The sequence below is a fragment of the Peromyscus eremicus genome, chromosome 16_21 (genome assembly GCF_949786415.1).
Source record: "Peromyscus eremicus chromosome 16_21, PerEre_H2_v1, whole genome shotgun sequence".
Classification (NCBI taxonomy): domain Eukaryota; kingdom Metazoa; phylum Chordata; class Mammalia; order Rodentia; family Cricetidae; genus Peromyscus; species Peromyscus eremicus.
The window spans coordinates 47,879,857-47,900,605 of record NC_081432.1 but is presented as its reverse complement, the minus strand read 5'-3'; the positions used below and the strand labels follow the sequence as shown (position 1 = coordinate 47,900,605).

Genomic DNA, 20,749 nt, shown 5'->3' with positions numbered 1-20,749 from the left:
TAAATGTATTTTTCATTTTAGATCATTTGGGGAATATTTTTCATCTTAGTTGCATTGCTGTTTGTAATTTCTCTCTTCCTGTCAAAGTAAGTACAATAGACATATTTTCTAAAGCACTTACACAAATTCTTTGATGGCATCCATTTTGGTGCTGAATTCCATTAGTGGAGCCTGTTCCACCTGAAGGGTTGTACAGCATTAACCCAAAGAGTCTCTAAAAGGTCTTGTAGTAGACAGTATTTCCTTTTACTTACTGACAGTTTCTCTGGGACATTCAAGCAAAATTGAGTTTGTTTTTTGTGGCCCAACAGAGGTGGCATGCTTACTCTGTGATGCTGTTCTTTCTGGCTGGGCTGGAAATGTGATGCTATAATGTAAACTTCTTCTTCACCACGTTTTGTTTTAGTTTAGATAAAGCTCTTCATTCAGCTGGAATAGATTCTGGTTTCATCATCTTTGGAACTAACCTGAGTAATCCATTGAACATGCTTTTGCCTTTGCTACAAACAGTAAGTAACATGTCAGTCATTTTTCACTCCAGCAAAACACTGTGTCATTCTGTCCCATTAAAGTCATTATTATGGAGACTTAACAAAAGTCAGACATGTGCTGGAGCTCTGCGCTAATTTTTTATTTGCAGATGCTTCCTAAATTGACATTGGTTTATAGAAAACTGTATCTGTGTATTGGCTGACTTTTGATATGGGATGCTTAGTATTACCAAAGATGAACCAAACAGTATTTGGTTTTTAATTTTTAATTAAGTACTTTATATCACATATAAAAATACAACATAATTGATTTTAGGACTTTTCCCTTAGGTTGTTGTTACTAATAACGTAATGGTAGTTGGGATTTTATGAAAATATTTTACTTTTTATGGTATTCTCATATTAGCCTAATCTGAAAGGAAATTAATATTGTAATTATCTAGTATAAATAATTGTTCCCAGCTATTTTGTTTTAACTTCTAGAGCTTTAAACTTGATTTTCTTTTTCTTTTTTTCCAGGTGTTCCCTCTTGATTATATTCTTATAACAATTATTATTATGTACTTTATTTTTACTTCGATGGCAGGAATTCGAAATATTGGCATATGGTTCTTTTGGATTAGAGTAAGTATAGGATATCTTCTGGCTTTTATATATTTATATATTACTTTGTACATTATTTCCATTGTGGCAATCTGTCCTCTTTGTTAGTTTGTGTGTTGTTTGAGAAAAAGTCTTTGTAGCCCAGATTGGCCTCAAGTTGGTGATTTTCCTGCCTTTACCATCTTTGTGCTAGGATGATAGTATGCACAGCCACAGCCCACTCTCATATTTAGACTATATTATGTATAGATATAGTATGCACAGCCACAGCCCACTCTCATATTTAGAATCTATTATGTATAGATATAGTATGTACAGCCACAGCCCACTCTCATATTTAGACTATATTATGTATAGATATAGTATGTACTGCCACAATTCACTCTCATATTTAGACTATATTATGTATAGATATAGTATGTACTGCCACAGCCCACTCTCATATTTAGACTATATTATGTATAGATATAGTATGTACTGCCACAATTCACTCTCATATTTAGACTATATTATGTATAGATATAGTATGTACAGCCACAGCCCACTCTCATATTTAGACTATATTATGATCTTAAAAGTGATAGAAATACAAACATTATGTTTCATATTAACAGAAAAGTGCTTTCTCTAGAGCAGGAGGTTGTTTTGTGCACACACACACACACAAACACACGCTCAGATATTTAGCAGTGTTTGGAAACATTTTTTAGTTACGATTACTAGGGACAACTGTGGAGATCTAAGGGACAGGGATCAGTGATGCTGCTAATTAGACATTATCTGCTGAGGTTGAGAAATCTCAATCTAGAAGGCATGTTGTTTGTCTTAGCATTTGATTGCATGGACATACAATGAACACAGTGGATACACTGACCTTCAACGCTTTCCTTCCCTGTTAGATGTCAGGGATTGCTATTGTCCGCCCTCTGTATTAATGGCTTCCCCAACCAAATAGACTAAATAGGACTGACTTTTTCCCTTTCATTATTCCTTGAACAACGTAACTATTGACACCACACTTAGGTTAGTTATAAGTAACTTAGGCGTGATTTAGAGTATACAGGAGAGTCTGCATAGGCTATATGTAAATTCTACACCCTTTCACACGATGGAGATGGAGTTGAGTATATGCAGATTTTAGTGCCATACCAAAGACAACTGTGAATATTGCTTATTTTTTTATATTCATCCTGAGATAATTATTATGAATTGTAAATTGATGCTGAATCAGATAGACATTACTATTCTATTATTATTATTATTCTAGATATGAATAAAAGAAAACCTAGTAAATATGCATATGAACTGAAGAGAAACTTCTCTCTATGGGGGGGGAAGGCTTTAGTGGTTTAAGTATGAGATCCAGTAGTGCTGTGATTCTTTCTGTTTCTTATTTGGAATATTTTCTTATATGAACACTCCTGAGCACAAGGGCATCTGGGAAATGCACCTTTCTAAGTGACTGTGTTGTCATCTCATCCAGAACAGAAATCTGTTCGCCTGTAATATGCTATTATCTGGTAAAACAGCAGCAGGATGATACTTCAATTACTAGAGTAAAGTGGGGCTCACCTTTAAAATGGAACAAGTTGTGTAATTCCTTAAATTACAGTTAACACTTTAATTCCCCTTTAGCACAGATAAAAATATCATATCTATAATCAGATTATCATAAATTATCATAAGCTGATTTTTAAAACAGACTATAGTATGAAGGTATCATGACTATTTTATAAAAATTAGTAAGCCGGGCGGTGGTGGCACACACCTTTAATCCCAGCACTTGGGAGGCAGAGCCAGGCAGATCTCTGTGAGTTCGAGGCCAGCCTGGGCTACCAAGTGAGTTCCAGGAAAGGCGCAAAGCTACACAGAGAAACCCTGTCTCAAAAAACAAAAAACAAAAAACAAAAAACAAAAAAAAAAGAAAGAAAAATAGAAAAATTAGTACTTATAAGCACGTAACATCTGTTCTTTTTTTTGTCACATCTGTTCTTATGTGCTAATATTATATAACACCAGAACTATAAAACCATAAACACATTTCTAATACTTATGTTTAAATTCATGCTCTGAACCTGTAGATAGAACATGGGGTAGTTCAAGCTCTTACTTCTATAAACAAGCTGGAAGGGACTTGTGGAAGAAACTCAGAAACCCTGCCTGGAAGCCAGTGATGTATAAATAAGCTCGTGATCACTAATGAACCATGTTTATTTTATTATTTTCTGAAATATTTTAATAAGATCCTTGGGACGTAGGTTCTCTGACATTATTGTCAAGTACACATAAGGTTAACACTAAAAGTTTTCTAGGAAAAAAAATGGTCTTTTTTGTTCTTTTGTTCTTAAGTTATTGGGGTTTACTTCAGAGCAATGGAACTGTATCAGTGTGTCCGCATAATATAGTAGCCTGACTTCAAGCTTCAAAATAACCTTGGTGAAACTTGTCGCTGTTTGTTTTTATTTTCCCCAGTTATATAAGATCAGAAGAGGACGAACCAGGCCTCAGGCACTCTTATTTCTGTGCATGATACTTCTGCTAATTGTCCTTCATACCAGCTACATGATCTATAGTCTTGCTCCTCAGTACGTTATGTATGGAAGCCAAAATTACATAATAGAGGTAAGTGCAGTATTTAAAATTCTATTACTTCTATATTTTAGAAACACTGATGAAAACTAAAAGAAATAAAAATAAACTTAAGAAAACAAATTTAGAGACATTTAAAAGCAAATTCTACTTATTATTTATTAAATTTATTATTGACAAAACTGGTTTTTCAATATTTGTGAACATATTTATGTTTGTTTCATACTTTTTAAAATAACATAATTTCATTACAAATATACATTAAATGGATGCTGTGACACAAAGCTATAGTGCTTTTAAGTGATTCTAATAACATGTTTCCAAAAGTTCTGGAGAGTACATCATGTTTGTGCATTGCTACTGTAACTCAATGAGAGAGATTTCCTGAATATTTTATCTGTGAATAATTGGACTTCATTTAAACACCATGAGTTCCTTGGTGCTATTTTTCTGTTTTCTTGATATGATTGACTAATAAAAACCAACAATGTTTTTTAGGTTTAATTGAATGTAGCAAGTTTGGATTTTTGACAATTTAAAATATTTCGCCATATTGGATTCAACATTTGTCTAGTATATTATTTACTTTTCTGTTGCTGTGATAAAACACCATGACCAAGGCAATGTATAGAAGGGAGTTTATTTTAGCTTATGGTTCCAAAGGGTTAGTGTATAATGGCAAGGAGTGGGCAACAGCAGGCATTGGGGCTGGAGCAGGATGCTGAGAGCTCACGGTTTAACTACAAGCACAAAGCAGAGAGAGTAGCTGGAAGCTTTTTTTCCTCTCAAATCCCTCCTCCCCCCACCCCCCAGTGATGTACTTCCTCAGGCAAGGCCACACCTCTTAAACCTCCCGATAGTGGAGCACCAGCCAAGGACCAAGTGTTCAAATACTCAGGACTAGGGGAAGGGGACTTTCTCATTCAAAACACCAGGTTTAGTTTATTTCCTTTTCCTAAAGGCATCTTGCAGTGCTTCCCAACAGTGGACATTGTATCCATGTGTTTCCCATTGCTTCAATGGGGTCTTCATTGTCCATCTGTCCTCCGGATCTCTTTTCTCTTGTACTGCCTCCATTTTCTTGTTTATTTTTACATGAAATAAAAAAGTAAATGCACATCAGTTCTTGCATCAACATCATCTCTAGTTTTGTAAAGTATTAAAAAGAAGATACTTCAAAGAGAATATGAGTTGATTAATAATGTAAATGGAGCACTTAAGTCCGATCATGTGGTACATGAGTCTGGGAACACCAGGCTAGATCACAAGATCCTATGCCCCGACTCAGCTCTTCTCCTCATCACTTACCTGCTTTACCAGCTGATACTCAGTATGTTCTTGTGGAACTGAAGATTATTCCTTTGTATTGAGAAAAGATATTTTTCCCTATTTCCTTTTTCTTTCCTTCCTTTCCACTTTGCTTCTCACCATCCACTTTTCTCCCCACCCTCCCTTCTCTGCTTCTTTTTGTGTAGTAGGGAAGGATGCTTTTTGAATAGGGCTCTTTTTTTCACAATCGTTCTGCATTGACTCCCAACTGCTGCAATTTCAAATGGAATCCACGGCCCAGGCTTTTGCCTTTTTCTTTTTTGATATCTTGCTACTTCTGAAAAGAGTCCTATTGTTTAATATAAGGCCTAAATTAGTGTTGCAAAAGCACTTTAATATTGAATTTATCATAACTTCTTGTCTTATAATTTGCATTAAAGTAATATTTTAGAATATTAGATGCCATTAGTAGAAAGTTTGTAATATGATTAATCCAAATACATTCATGACTACAGTATTTTTATTTTAATCACGTTTTCATCTTTCAGAGCAATATAACTTCTGATGTCCATAAAGACAATTCAACCCTTCCTGTGCCAAAAAGATGTGATGCAGATGCCCCTGAAGGTAAAGCAGTTGTTGTTAGACTGTCTTAGGATTTTTAGTTTGTAAGAACTTCATTAGGTAGCCTACCGGAAGGTGTGGTTAACTCTACGTAGTGGAGACTCGGAGAATGAAAGCCAGAGAGACGTTTTTGGACTAGAGCTACTGAAGCAGCATTTCAAGGTCAAGCTGTCCCCTGCCAAAGAACAAAGCATGCAGACAATGATTGGGAAGTTACACAGTTGTGTGCTCAAGAGTTTAAAGCATTGTTACTCTGACATTTCATTTTTTGTTCATGGGGATGAGTGTTGGATTGACGACTGAAGGAAACTGCAGAATTAGGAATGAGACCCTAAAAGGTCTGTGAAAGTGACAAAAAGAAAGTTTTAAGTAAGGACATAGAAGTTATTTCGTAATTTATTTTTCTAAAAGTTGAATCTGATAGTTAATATAGAAAAGGGATTTGAGATCAGAGCATGGAAGTAAATTAGGGAAGGAAGAATTCTAGAGTGACCCAAGACAGATGGGAAAACTTGAGTAAACTGTAAAGTGTGAGATGAAAGACATTGGTACAATTAAAGAGAGGGTAAGGGGTGTTGAGGTGCCTGGAGGTATCCTAAGGGACATTCAGAGAGCTCATGACATTTGGACTCATGTGCCAAGAACTGAAGAGAGGGGATGACAGCAGAATGAAGACTGGAACTCAGAACATCATTTTCCAAAGGAGAGCAGAAAACGAGAACACAGAGAGGAATGAAAAGCAGAAAATTTTAACGATGCTCAGAAAACTAGCTGAGTAAAGAGGAGTATGAAGTAAGGAAGATGTTTACCTAAGTCATTTCTGAAATTCACAGTAGAGACTGGAAGAGATGTAGATAAAAACTAGAAAAGGCGTGCATTCAGAAAGAAGGGTTTTGTTGTCTAGATTACAAGAGGCTTTAGGAGTTAATGGGGTAGAATTAGGAAAAAAGAGGTTGAAGAAAAATGTTAGAAAGGATGAATGATGGTCCTGTGTCACCCAGTTCTGGAGGATGTGGCACTAAAGACATTCAAGACAGAACACTTGAAACAGAATGTGACTACCACTTTTTCTAGATTACAGAGCTAGGTAAGTAACTACTGTGATCTGAGGGTTAGCAGGAAGTACCATTAATATCTCATTATCTCAGTTTTCCATGAAGTATAAGTTCAAACTGTCCACCAGGATTTATTGGATCATGAAGTAAACAATGGAAGGACATGGCAGTAGTTTCTGATAGTTCATGACAGAGACCAGAAGAATTTGTTTAAAAATAAGCTAATGATGGAGATAAGTATGTATAGGGAAAGAGAAGAAATTATCAAGCTGTGCTTTTCTTGAATCAGTCAACAGAACTGATATGATTGACTTCAAACAGTAATTGGGTGGACTGGAAGCATGTGACCTAGAGGCCTGAATTTAATATGGAAAATAAGGTACAGATTCAGGTTTAGAGAATACCATGTTCCCAGATGTTAACATTAGAAATCCCTAGACACAAAATCTTATTCTGCTGTCACATTCAATTATTTGGAGCTTTCTTGAAATAAATTCATTGTCTTATTTGGATGTTAGAGTAGCTGAACATGTAATCATCTCCGTAAAGCAGACCTCATTTTTGTGTGTTCATTTTGTTTAGTGTATTTGCTCACATAACAAAGCAGAGCCTTAAAAGAAATCAGATAATCTGTAGGGTTATACACTCAGATACTAAAGAATAAATTGATATGCCATCCCAACTAGATGAATTATTAAATAGCCAAGTAGACAGAATTTTAAAACATGATAATATACATAGGAGATATAAAAGGAAAAAGTGGGAAATATTTGCATGACTAATACTAATGTTAAAAGAAGTTAGTAGAGTAGTTGTGCATTGATATCTTACTATAGAAAGAGTTGATCACTATGTTTTATAGTAAATAAGCCTATCATCCAGGGATGATTAAAAATCCAGACTGCATAGATAAAATCTGATTGCCAAGTCATTTTTTCTGCCAGCAGATACAAGGTGACCTGTGGCCCTGAAACCATTTATCTAAGCTGCTACATAGGTTAGGGTTAGAGAATTTATCCGCACTCATACATTTTTTTGCATGGAAATCATAAAAATGGGAAGAAAGCCAAAAAGAGCCACACAAATTATAAACAGTTCTAAAAGTATAAGCCATAAGATAATGAAGAAAACATCCAGAAATGCCACGTGAACAATCGCTTCCTCCTTGTGGCAGATGCAGACTGGATTCTGAGAGAGAAGGCCTGAAGAGCTGAGCAGACAGGATGAGCTTTAAGCTTTTATCTGAGGAACCAGATTCCAAGTCTTGTTTTTGCCTCTACATTTAATATGTTTTTCTGTTTCATTTAAGAGAGAGGAAATCTAACAGTATTACATCATTTGTCCTTTACATTTTAAAAATAAAGTTTTGCTACTTCTTTCTAAATAAAATAGAATACTTATTCCAACCAATGATGTAATGGAAGTCACAGACAATATAAAGAGACTGACAGAAACAGACAGGTAACCCTAGGTCATTAGAGAGACACAGTATGGAAAATGAGAGAAGAAACAGAAGACTAGGATTTTAGTACCCAAGAAAATGCCCTGTTCAGTGGTTAGTGGTGTAGATGCTTGAAGCAAAGTTCTTAGTGATGAGAAAGCCTTGAGCCTTTGAGAATGCAGTTTTCATAGAATATACTAAGCTATGGTACTAGACAATAAAGGGAAGAAAGTGTAAAATGAAGGAAATTCCCTATTGTAATGTAGCTTTGAAGTACTCTTAATAATTGTATGGAAATCTAATTTTTGATACAGACTCAGACTAAAGGACATTTCGGAGCCTGCTGTTTAACCAGTTCTTATCGAGGTGTTTTGGGTTTGTTTGTTTGTTTGTTTGTTTTTCAAAAATGAATGTATTCTTAATTCTCTCTGTGTGTGAGTGTTCGCTGTCAACTTGACACAGTCTGGAAGCACCAGGAAAGACGGTGCTAATGAGAGGTTCTAGGAAAGTGAGTATAGAAAGAGACTTGCACAGACTTAATGTTGGAATTGTCGACACATAATAGAGGGGCTAACTGGAGGGAAGGAATAAAACAAGCTCAAAATTCCAGCAGGCAACAAACTAAAACTGAATAAATAAATCCCTAGCAGATTTATATATGACCCTAATCAAATATTTAGAGATAAGTATAACAGGAGTGACTGAAATTAAACCCAGTGTAGAAATCTTAAGATGAAAGCAACATGGAGTGAGTTGTAAAGAAGAAGGAAATAATAGCTGTACCTCAGAGGAACTGGACAAAATCTCCATCAGGCAATCACAATCAGCATCACTGAGGAGCAAAGGTGCTGTGTGCACCTCATGAAATGACAGCCTCACAACACTGGAGAACGTGACTCAGTGGATTAATATCAGACAAAGCCAGACTGAAGAGCAAACTGCAGTAATTAGCCTGGTGCTTCAAAATGCCAGTGTCATAAAAGGTAACGGGAGAAATTGTTACAAAAGTAAGAACATTAAAGAGATATGCTCAAATGTGGTCCATGGTCCTGAATTGGACCCTATAGTGGAGACGAAAGTCCTAAACGATATTAATGAGATAAGGGACAGGTGGAAAACACACAAAATAAAACATGTCCTATCAATGGTAAATTTCTGGACTTTTACCTGTACTATAGTTACATAGAAAATATCCTGCTTTTAAAATGCTGACATGTAACTGGGTGTAGTAGTGCACACCTTTAATCCCAGAACTTTGGAGGAAGAGGCAGGCGGATCTCTGTGAGTTTGAGACTAGCCTGATATCCACAATGAGTTCCAGGACAGCCAGAGCTACATAGTGAGACCCTGTCTCAGAAAAACAAAAACAAAATAATCAACAGCAGGAAAATGCTGCAATATTGGGCAGGCACACCTAATAATTCCTGTTGAGGAAACAAGAAAAGCCAATCTATATCCTCAAGGGCTGCTGTTTTTAAAAATGTACCAATAGTAGACCAAGATTGCAAAAGTTGGCATTTCTGAGTATCATTTGGGGGTTAATTATACACCTATGTATTCATATTTTATCTCTTTTCCAATAATGAGTTTCCATGTCTCACCAACTTTAGCTAAGAAACATCACAACAATAAAACAAACTCATCATTGAGAACTTAAAACAGCAGTACATGAAATGCAGTACTGTGGCTTTTCATGCCTTCACATAGAAATCAAGTACTATATAATGGTAGGTGGAAGAGTCCAGACATACGTAAATACTCTGACTTGTCAATACTTGTCTGACTTGTCAATACGCATAAGCAAAGTATAAAATTCTAGTTTTACCTCCTGCAAGAGCTGAATATTTACTTTGTGCCTCTTAAGCTAAATACCTCTTGTTACTTACAATTAAAGGAAAAAGAAACACCAGTGAACGTTTTTAAGGGTAAAATCAGTGAAACATCTGCCAGGTAGGAAGTTATATTAGAGAAGATTGCTCCTTTGCATTTATTGAAAAATAGACAGCTGAGAAAGATGTTCTGAAGGTTGTGTTATTAAATTCCTTTCACCATCTTTTCCCCAAACAGTGAGTGCTTAGGCGTTATTGAATATCTAAAGTTTCAGGGAATTTTATTTTGAAATCTCAGCACCTAAACAATACTGTTTAAGCAGATTCATTGTTTTGTGGATTTGTATGATTTAAAAATTTTTAAAAAAACTTCTCAGACATTAAATGTAGTTGCATATTTAATTCTTTTGGAAGCAAATGTAATTAGAAGTGTAGCTGAAAGTTTTCCTGTGTCCCTCCCAGTCCACAGCTGCTCAGACCCAAATAAACACACAGAAGCTTATATTTTTAAACTATATGGCCTAATGGCTCAGGCTTCTCGCTAGCTAGCTCTCACATCTTAAATTAACTCATTTCTATAAATCTGTACTTTGCCACTTGGCTTGTGGCTTACTGGTACTTTACATCTTGCTTCTTCTGGCAGTGGCTAGGAGCGTCTACCCAGCTCTATTTTTCCCCTTCCTCTCTTTCTCGTTAGAATGTCCTGCCTAACCTTATTCTGCCTCACCATTGGCCAAACAGCTTTATTTATCCACCAATCAGAGCAACATATATTCACAGCACACAGAATGACATCACCCATCATAGAAGAGTTGCTACACTAGTTAATATTTGGCATTTGATGTTAAAGATTATTTTAAGCAGTATCAGTTTTACAGGGCTTGGTATGGTCAGTAGGTTTCTTTAGAACCCAAAACCTAAAAACTAATGTTCTGATTTGAAGGTCAGGTTTGAATGTGAACTATCAGCTTAACCCCTCTTGCCCCATATTAAGTGAAGATAACACATTTTAGTTTCTTGAACTCTTAAAACAAGATGATCCTCTTCAGGAAATTAGAAGTCACCCAGTCCACCGGACTCAAGGATATGAGACATTGTTTTTTGTTGTTATTATTATTTTTAAAAGGATATGTGGTCCTTTTGTCCAATAATCTATACATTTAGAGGTGATGATTAGAATATTAAAAAAATTAGTCAGATTTAGTCTGTAAGGTGAAAATAAGTCAACCCCAGTTGTTATTTACTGTGATAATTTACTTGAAGGATACAACATTAAATAGTGCATGTGTTGCAACTTAAGTGTGTTAGAAGATAAAATCATTTCATATTCAGTAGTGCTGAGAACCACACTCAAGTGTTTCACTTTTGAGTATCCCACATGATCTCTTAGTTCTGGTTATTTAGCATTCTTGTGCATTTTCATTTAACAGATACATGATAGTACGTGTCAGTGTTGTTAATGCTGGGTCTTGTAGTGAATAGTCAATAGTCTTGTCCTTGCCCAACTTCCTATAAGTAGAAGGAGGACACAAGTATTTAAGTAAATAGGGTGTGAGAATCATGGAGACCAGTGCTGGTTCTCAGGAGGGACAGATCAGATGTTGAGTATGATAGGAAGGAGTTGTTACTGATAAGATGACATTTGAAAACACCTTGAGATAAGGAATAAGCAAAGATAGCTGAGGAAGAGAATTCTAGGAATAGGAACAGCAAACAGATAGTTTTGAGGTCTTCAGCTTTTATATTCAGAGGAAAATATTTAGAAGATTGTGAGCAGAATGGTATAATGTGACTTAAGTTCCTAAGGATCACTCTATCAGCTGTGTTTCAGATAGCCTGGAACCTGGCAGACTTTCTGCAAAGAGCCAAGTCCTGGTAATCTTTTAGGTTTTGTGGAATGTACTCTGCTCTCACCATTCAGTTTTGTCTTCGTATCATCAGAGCAACCCAGGCATAGCGATGTCTGGCTGTGTTCCCTAAACACAGAAACAGGTAGAGACCCTGACTGTGACTATGGCACAGGCACTACCCCTGTGCCGTAGTCTGAGCCATATCCTGACCCCTGTACAGACCGATGAGCCAAGGGCAAAGGCGAGTTGCCAGACTGTTTACAGGAATCCAGGAAGCACTTCTGGTTCTAGTGACAAGGGCAACAAGTGGTCAGAATCTAGATAATTTTAAAAGTGGAGACGATGGGGTTTGCTGAGGGGTCTAGATGATGACAGACACACATGTACCAGGGATGATACACACATTTAAATTTGGTTGTGTTGTTGCTGATTGGGTAGGGGCAGAAGGCGGCTTTAAATTTTTGTTTTATTTTGAAACAGGGTCTTGCTATATAGCCCAGGCTGGCCTTAGATTCTCTATGCGGCCCAGGCTAGCCTCAAATTCACAGTCATCCTGCTTCAGCCTCTAGAATAGTGAGGCTGTAAGAGTAACCACTGTTAGCTTGAGTCTTAATTAGAACATATTTAATTAGAACATATTTGCTGAAAGTTTTGCATTGTTTTTGATAGTATGTAAAATATTCTCATTAACAACCTGTTTGCATTTACTAAAGTTATTACTGAGTCTGGTCAACTTGTGGTTTGGGGGGGGGGGTGTCTTCCTTTATAGATAGAGAATTAATAGTGTAACTTATTATTATACTTAATAATACAATGTAACTTATTATTACAACTAAATGTATAACTTAATAGCTTCTAAAAGCCACAGTTGGATACTGTGTATTAACCCAATAGGTTTTCATCATGACCAGAAGTATTTGTGTAGTTTTAATATGATATATATGTTAGAATATTGTCTTATAGATATGGAAGAATGCTATTAGCCTATTTTCTACGTATGATCAGCTCTAATGAGACCCTATGTTTATGTGAATGTAATATGCTGTTTTATATGGTCAACTGGTGATATAAATGAAATTGGTAACATTCTTTCTTAAAGGAGCAGTACATATATTTTGGCACCTTGTAAATGTTTTAAACAACCTCTCCGTCCCCCACCCCCTTTTTTGAGATGGTTCCAAGTAGCATAGGCTGTCCTCACACTCTTTATGTAACATACCCTCCTGCCTCCACTCCTCAATGCTAAGATTACAGGTATGACCACCATGCTTAGCTTAAACCTTCTTAAATATGTGGTGATACTTTATCTGTGTATCCCAATAAAATTTATCTGAGGATCAGAGGAAAAAGCCAGCCACTATAGTAAACATAGAGGTCAGGCAATGATAGCACATACCTTTAATCCTATCACTCAGAAGGCAGAGATCTGTCTGGATCTCTGTGAGTTCAAGGCCACACTGGGAACAGAGCCAGGCATGGTGATACATACCTATAATCCCAGCACTAACCATAAAGGTCTGGAGGTCTGTACAGACAGACAGGAAGTGACAGAGCTTTGCAGGAAGAGGAAGTGATGTAGCTGGGTGGAGACAGGAAATGGGATGGCAGAACAGAAAGGCATATAGGTGTAGTTATGCAGGAAGTAGTTCTCTTTAGCTGAGGATCTCCAAGTGGTGAGAAATGTGCCTGGCTTCTTTCTGCTTTCCTGATCTCTTGGTTTTAACCCCAGTATCTAGCTCTAGGATTTTTATTAATAAGACAGTTTAGCACTTCATGTTACATAAATATAATCAGCTCTCAACACATATATTCTAAAAATTATATTCTTGAAAATAGTCACGATAAAACTTAACTCCTCAGTATAGAATATCTGACAAATTCTATCTTGGTCTAATTCATATAGTCCTAAAATGTAATAAAACTGTTTCCTTCTGACTTTCCATCATCTTCAGTGTTCAGCACTTTCCTTTCCCTTTACCCAGCTCTTCCAGTGAGATTGAACGAACTGTTGATTCAGCTGTGGGGCATTTGTTCAACTTTAAGTTAATTAGTACAACTTTGCTCTATAAAGAGCTTTCTTTTCTTCTTTTTTTTTCCTGCCTTCTTGCTTATCTGGTTTTATATTGTTTCTCAAGTCATTTTAGATGTATGTATTTCACGTGTGCTTTTAAGATACCTGGAGATAGAACGGTGGTTTAAGCAGGATTTCCTAACACCCTCCACTGGCCTCTGCTCAGCATCCCCATAGCTGTACTTTCCATGTGTGCTCATCTCCTTCCTTAGTGGCCTTCTCTCCTCTCCCCTGCACCAGGCCCTACTTCACATGTGGTATTTTCTTGTGTCAACCATTTAATAAGTAATTATATTTTTGATAGTAAAATCATTTGATAAATAATTACAGATTCTAAGTATTTATACGTTAATTTTGGGTGATGGTTTAACATGATGGCTCAATTATGATTACACTTGCTCTTACCCAGAAACCCTGGAAATGCTCTTAGTTGTGCAGTACGTTGACACTGATTATTAAAAGCGCATTTAAAATAAAAAGTGTTGCTATTACAGTTATTAATCAGCTATTTTACTGACAGTCAACATACATTAGAAATGACTTAGCTAGTGGTCTAAAAAGAAATAAATGTATAATATTTAAATTATTAGGTAAAATAAAGCCTGTTCTGTGTGACACACAATGGTCTAGGTCTGTTTGCTGTTAGTTTTTCTCTGATGGCGTGTGAGAAGCAGTGGGAGACGGTAGTAAACATGGGACTTACAAATCTCCCCATTTCACTCATATGCCCATGGTGCCCTTCACAACTCTTAACTTACATACTCTCATCAGAAAGAGAAGCACGTTTTAAGTTTTCATGATAAACATTCGGTCTTTGGTGTAATTGGAACTTTATGTGCCTATTCCATGACAACCTCACAGTCTCCTGAATGCTTCCGATTCTAAAACACAACCCCTCAGTGGTCATCTAGCAAGCAGCTCAGTCTCCCTCTCTCTCCCTCTCCCCCTCTCCTCTGTGTGTGTGTGTGTGTGTGTGTGTGTGTGTGTGTGTGTGTGTGTGTGTATGTGTGTGTGTGTAGACAACCTCAGTGTTACCCTTCACTTTCCACCTGGTTTGAGGTTTGAGACAGGGTCACTTATTCACAGCTGTGTGACTCAGGCCGGCTGGCCTGAGTGTCACAGGAGTCATATCAGTGTTCCCATCTGACCCTAGAGTGCTGAAGTCACAGATGCATGCTGTTGCGCCCTACTTTGAACAGAGTTTGGGGCTCCAAACTCAGCTCCTCACACTGAACAGCGTGCGCTTTACCCACAGAGCCATCTCTCCATCCTTAAATTGATTTGAAGGTCAAAGAAGGTTAAATTGTTTTACTGTCTTTTCCTCCGAAAACTTAGAGAGCTAGAGATGTGCAGGATGTCTGATTCAGGTGAGCAGCTGGTCACTGGCAGATGGTAAACAAGGATCTCCCTCCCTTTGTTCAATGAGGAATTATCCCTTGGGATGAAATATGAGCAAGGAGCTAATTTACAAGCATCAAAGCATCATTCTCTGAGTACATGCCACTCTATGTACTAAACTAAACATAGCAAATAACAAATGCTATATTACATGCTTGTGTATGGGTTTTTAAGAAACTTCACCTTTTTTTTTTTTTTTTTTTTTTTTTTAGCAACAAAGCCAAGCACTGACAATGTTTTTAACCTTAATTTTAGAAAGCTTGCATCAAAGGCACACCTTTAAAAATGGAGAGCACGTAAACAATGTGGTTGGGAAAATATTGAAGCTCCAGCTTTGGTGGTGGGCCAAGTAATCCGGTCTAAGCTGGTTTCAAATGTCACTGAGTGGATTATTAGGCCTCTGGGGAAGAATGATTTGATTTCACTTGCACTGGCTTCTGCCGGCTCAGCTGCTGTCCTGTAATCCCTCTCCTGGCCCTGAGATTTCTAATTCAGTCAGGTTTCAACTCCCTAAGTGTCCTGTAGTGTGGAAATGAATAGAACTTCTTCTTTGTTAGTCTGCCATTCATGTTGAGACTTTTGAGTGACATTTTCTAGATAGTTTTATACTGTACATAAGGCTCATGTAATACTTAGCCAGAGGAGATTTTGTCCTTGCTTTTAAATAATTTTACGTTAGCTGTGTTTCTCATTACAGTGATAAAGGCTGTGTAGGGAAGGGTCTATTTGGGCTTAGATCTGAGAAGAGTTGCCTTCCATCGTGGTGGTGAAGTGTGCAGGCTGGTCACATTTTGTCCGCAGTCAGGAAACAGATAAGGGTGGTGCTCATCTGGCTCCCTCCTGTTTTCCTTCTTCAGTCTCGGAGCAGCCCAGGGGAAGGTGATGCCCACCTTCAGTTAGCCCTCTCCTTCCTTCTCCCTGGAAACAAACTCAGAGATACATCCAGAGATTGTCTCCTGCAAGATTCCAAATCCAGTCTAGTTGACCGTGAAGAACAATCATTTCAGTTTTAAACAAATTTTCCTAAGTCCCAGCCCATAGCTCGCTTCATTTATACACATTCTACCTGACTAATTTAAAGGGATTTTTACTTTTAAGTGACATTTCTTGTTGCTGAAGTGTTCACCTTTGAATTTAGCTTAGCCCGTTCTGTTTCAACTCTACGTAGAGCAAAAGCCATGAACATGTGCAAGCTATAGAGATGTTGCTACTGAAGCCAGAGGAATTATTCTTCACCAGGGGTGTGAGAATAGCTGGTTACCTCACAGCCATTTTGCAACTCCTGAGAATTGTCATCATGTTATTTCATGATATATTTCCTGTTATATCATGGATTTCATTATATTTAACCAAAAAAAAAAAAAAAGAATATTAGCTGTCACTTAGTGCAGGATTTTTGATATACCTCATTTAGTCTGTGTAGTGATCCTGGGAAGAATGCATGATAGCCATTGGAATAACTATATAATTGAAGAGAGAGTAAAATGTTGTAGGAGCAGAGTGAATGATGAAGTAATTTCGTATTTAGTGTCTCCTCTGGTGCACTGACCCCCAACACGTAGTTGAAAACCGTGGTCTTGAGTGCTACAGGTAGGAGGGCAAGAAGTATGTAGAGCCAGCTGTGGTGCACATCTGTAATCCCAGCATCCAGGAGTCTGAGGTGGGAGAATCCTGAGATCAGCCGAACCTGTCTAAAACTAAGCAAACCTAGTTCTCACAGAAGTCGAAGGAGTATGACGGGACCGTGGGGAGTCAGTAGATCGGAGTTTCACTGGTAACCTCCCTGGGCCGATGCAGGACATTGTGTCCCTGCTGACTGCATATTTCCCTGTCAGAAGATTGGTATTGGGCAGTTCACAAATGCATGTTGAGATACAGTGGAAAGGGTCAGAGTAAATGAGATTTGGGTTATTTAGATATTTGCATAACATATCTTTAGGACAGGTCTTGTTTTCTTGTACAATATAACCTAATTTCTACTTTTTCAGAAAACTGTGTGTCAGCTGTAAAATTTAGAAAAGTCTTTTAAACCCTGTAAATAATATTAAATGGACAGCAAAACTCCCTGCTTAATTTTGTTTCAAGAAAAGAGTGGCATTTAGCATTATTAAAGCTGAGAAGACAGTTCATAAAATACAAATTAAAGGTCCATTTTCTTAATCAGCATGATTACATGATGATAACTCCTAATTGCATATAGGATGTTTGGCCCTTGCCCATTTCAGATAGAAGTATGTAGAAGTCATACTGTCTTTCTTGATGGAGAAGAAGGTGCTTTGTAAGGCTGTTTTGTTCTGGGGAATAAAGGCCCCTGAAGGGAGGGAGGTTGTTTAACCCTGTGAGCAGCAGCAAACACGTGTTTCACACAGTTGTGTCCTGCTGCGCTGCCATGCCTTCCTGGGTAGCTTGTAATAGTTCCTCAGCCTTTCCTTACGGCGGATGCGTTTGTGTCTTGTAACTTCATGGCAATAATGAATATAATGTAGTGGGTAATGTGAATGTAACATCCACCACAGTAACCAGTCTGCTTTCACATTTTATTTGAAGGAGACATATAAATGAATTGTTTTTTATTGAGGCTATAATTCTAAATTCCAACAAGAGCCATCTCTGTAAACAGTGATAATGGTATTTCTGTAGGAGAACCAACTACTTTTTCAGGAGAGTGCTCTGAGGAGGATGGGTAACACAGGAAAATCCTCTCCAGTGTGAGCTGTCCTGAGAATGGGTTCCTTTAAAAAGTGCAATGTCTGCTAAGTTTCTGATTACTCTCATTCTTTTTCCTGATGAGAGAGCCTTTTTTGTTTTAAATGTCTGGCACTCCAAGTTGTACTTATTTCTCTATTTCAAATAAATTGAACTGGCCAATAAAACTTCTATTTTTAGGATCAAACTTATAATATTGATAATCATTTTTGTGTATCATAATAGCAGGCAGTTTAACACTGGCTGTGATTGAGAGTAGGTATGGGAGAAGACCCCCAACCTCTCTGGAACATTCACTGTCTATCCTTGTTTTAGCCGATAGTTTTGGTTAACAGTCCTTTAGATTCAAGATGAGTCATTGTAAAGGTTTACAACTTTAACATAATCATTTCTTTGCTTTTGTAGATCAATGTACTGTTACCCGCACATACTTATTCCTCCACAAGTTCTGGTTCTTCAGTGCTGCATACTATTTTGGTAACTGGGCTTTTCTTGGGGTAAGTATTGGTAGCCCAAGCATGATTTGGCCTTCCTTTACACAGTTACATGTATAAGCTTGTGTGTATCTAGTAGTCTATTTGAATCACAATACTGCCATTGAGAGGTTTTTCAAGGTGTAATTTGTATGTGTGTGAGGGAATGCCACATGTGTGCGGGTAGCTGTGAAACCCAGAAGAGGGTCAGATCTCCAGGAGCTGGCATTATGGGAGGTTGTGAGTTGCTGCATGTGGGTGCTGCAGACTGAACTCAGGCCCCTGGAAGGACAATTCTTAGCCTCTGAGCCGTCCCTCTGACTCCAGCTACTGGGTTTTCAGTGCGTTGCTTAGGTGGTCAGATTTTCGTAACACCACGTGTTTGAATTTCCAGGTATTCTTGATTGGATTAATTGTCTCCTGCTGTAAAGGGAAGAAGTCAGTCATTGAAGGAGTGGATGATGATTCAGACATGAGTGATGACGAGCCGTCTACCTACTCCGTGTGAACAGCCTTCTGCTCTAAGGGCTTCGTGAAGCTGGCTGAATATGTGTTATGCATTTTCAACGTTTTCAAGTAACATTAGGATGAACTGTCTAGCTTTCATCAAAAATGAGAGCATGGCCATTAAAAAGAACTATATTTTTTATGTTTTCTGAAGTAACATTATTGTATCATAGATTAACACAAAATTGCTATAATAAGACTATGTAAATACCATATTTCCAGGTTTGTGAGGGAATGTTTGTGGAAATTTTCTTTATTGTATAATAGTGTTAAGTTTATTAAAATCTTGCAGAATTTACATCCCCTTTGTTGCTTTTTAAGAACATAAGAAGTCACTTGTCTTGTGCCTTAGGGTCTCTGGAATAATGTGAAACTTTGAAGTGTCTTCCTCTGATAGGCTGAACAGAGTGTCATAATATTGCTTGTGGATAAGTGCAGCTCTCATGGGCAGCTTGTTTTCAATATTGTCCATAAAATTATTAGTCTAACTCAAGTAGAGTTCATGAAAAATTGTTAAATTGCTTACGACCATGGTATTCTAAGATGTGTTCAAATCTTAATGCATTGAGAGAGTTGCTACCTCCACAGGAATATTTAGGACACATTTATCAATGTAGATAGTACTTGTTTTATAGAAGACTTTGAAATTTGTATTATCGTAAATGGAAATATCAAGAATAATGAATGCAGAAAATTGAGTTTACCAAGAGTTTTAAGATATATGATATCATTCTCACCTATTTTTTCATTTGCTGTTTGGAAACTTATAAAAGAAAATGAAAGATATGTGACATAATGGAATATTCTGAATGTGTTCTGGGTGGTGAAAAATAAAATCTAACTTGCTAATGTCAATTAGAACTCATTGAACAGTGTTTACCGTTCTGCTTGAAGTAAAAGACCTTTATCTTCTGGAAAAGACGTAAGAGGTAACCGGTCAGCAGCTGAATCATCTGTGCCTGCGTTTCGATAGCACTTTGTTCTGATTCTCTGCTTCACCTGATGAGTTTCTAGAACCTTCATGTTGACCTTGGCTTCTGCTCCCACCCTCACCTTGCTCACTAGAGGCCAGTCTCTTCTGCCCCTAAGTTTACAGTCTCAGGTGGATGGTCTCTTGGCCTCCATCTGATTATTGTTCCCCAAACTCTGGACTTTTACTTATGGGTAAGCTACATTACTGCTGTAATTGAGGTGGGTTGAACCCCATTACAGACACACTAAGCCTCCCTTTGTTGGTTTTTATTTTGTTGGTTTGGTATTGGCAAATCAGTCTCCCTGTCAGTCGGGCTTCCCGATTATCCCACCCATCAGGACAGCTTTGTATACCAAGCTCACCACAAAGTCCTGCTGCTTTTTACTGCCTGACTTTCCTTTCCTTTGTCTGTTCTCACTGCCACTTACCATGCTGTCATTGAATAGTGTCCTTCCCAAATTCACATGTTGAAGTCCTCACCCCGGCGCCCTAGACTATGGCTATGTAGAGGCCATTAAGGAAAGTAATTTAGGTAAAATTAGGCAGTTGAGTGGATCCCTCCTAGAGACATCTGGAATGTGCAGGAAGCACAGGACGTGGGGGGGGGAGCACATATAAGAGCCATATAAGGACCAGAAGGAGGCAATAAGCTATAAGCTAAGGAAAGAGACCTCAGGAGAACCTTGTTCTTCGACTTCTGGCTGCCATATCTGTCAGAAAACACATTTTCATTTACAAGCCATTGAGTCTGTGGTGTTTGTCCTCCAGCCAAGGCACACTAACACACCCTGGTTCCTGAACTTCCTCCTTGGGTGCTCTGCCAAGTCCTGACTCCCCTCAGCCTTTTCTTGACATTTAAAGAAAAAAAGG

The 20,749-nt window shown here is 37.6% G+C and overlaps 1 protein-coding gene across 1 annotated transcript in view; it reads left to right on the top strand.

Moving 5' to 3' along the window:
• The window catches only part of Lmbrd1 (LMBR1 domain containing 1), a 91,808-nt gene extending 72,604 nt beyond the window's left edge, over nucleotides 1-19,204 (top strand). Inside the window, exons 10-16 of the mRNA XM_059281544.1 lie at nucleotides 22-86; nucleotides 407-509; nucleotides 1,011-1,115; nucleotides 3,567-3,716; nucleotides 5,501-5,579; nucleotides 18,332-18,423; nucleotides 18,794-19,204. Of these exons, the coding sequence (XP_059137527.1) occupies nucleotides 22-86; nucleotides 407-509; nucleotides 1,011-1,115; nucleotides 3,567-3,716; nucleotides 5,501-5,579; nucleotides 18,332-18,423; nucleotides 18,794-18,907 (708 nt within the window). The 3' untranslated portion in view covers nucleotides 18,908-19,204. The remainder of the gene's footprint in view (nucleotides 1-21; nucleotides 87-406; nucleotides 510-1,010; nucleotides 1,116-3,566; nucleotides 3,717-5,500; nucleotides 5,580-18,331; nucleotides 18,424-18,793) is intronic.
• Nucleotides 19,205-20,749: the final 1,545 nt, after the last annotated feature.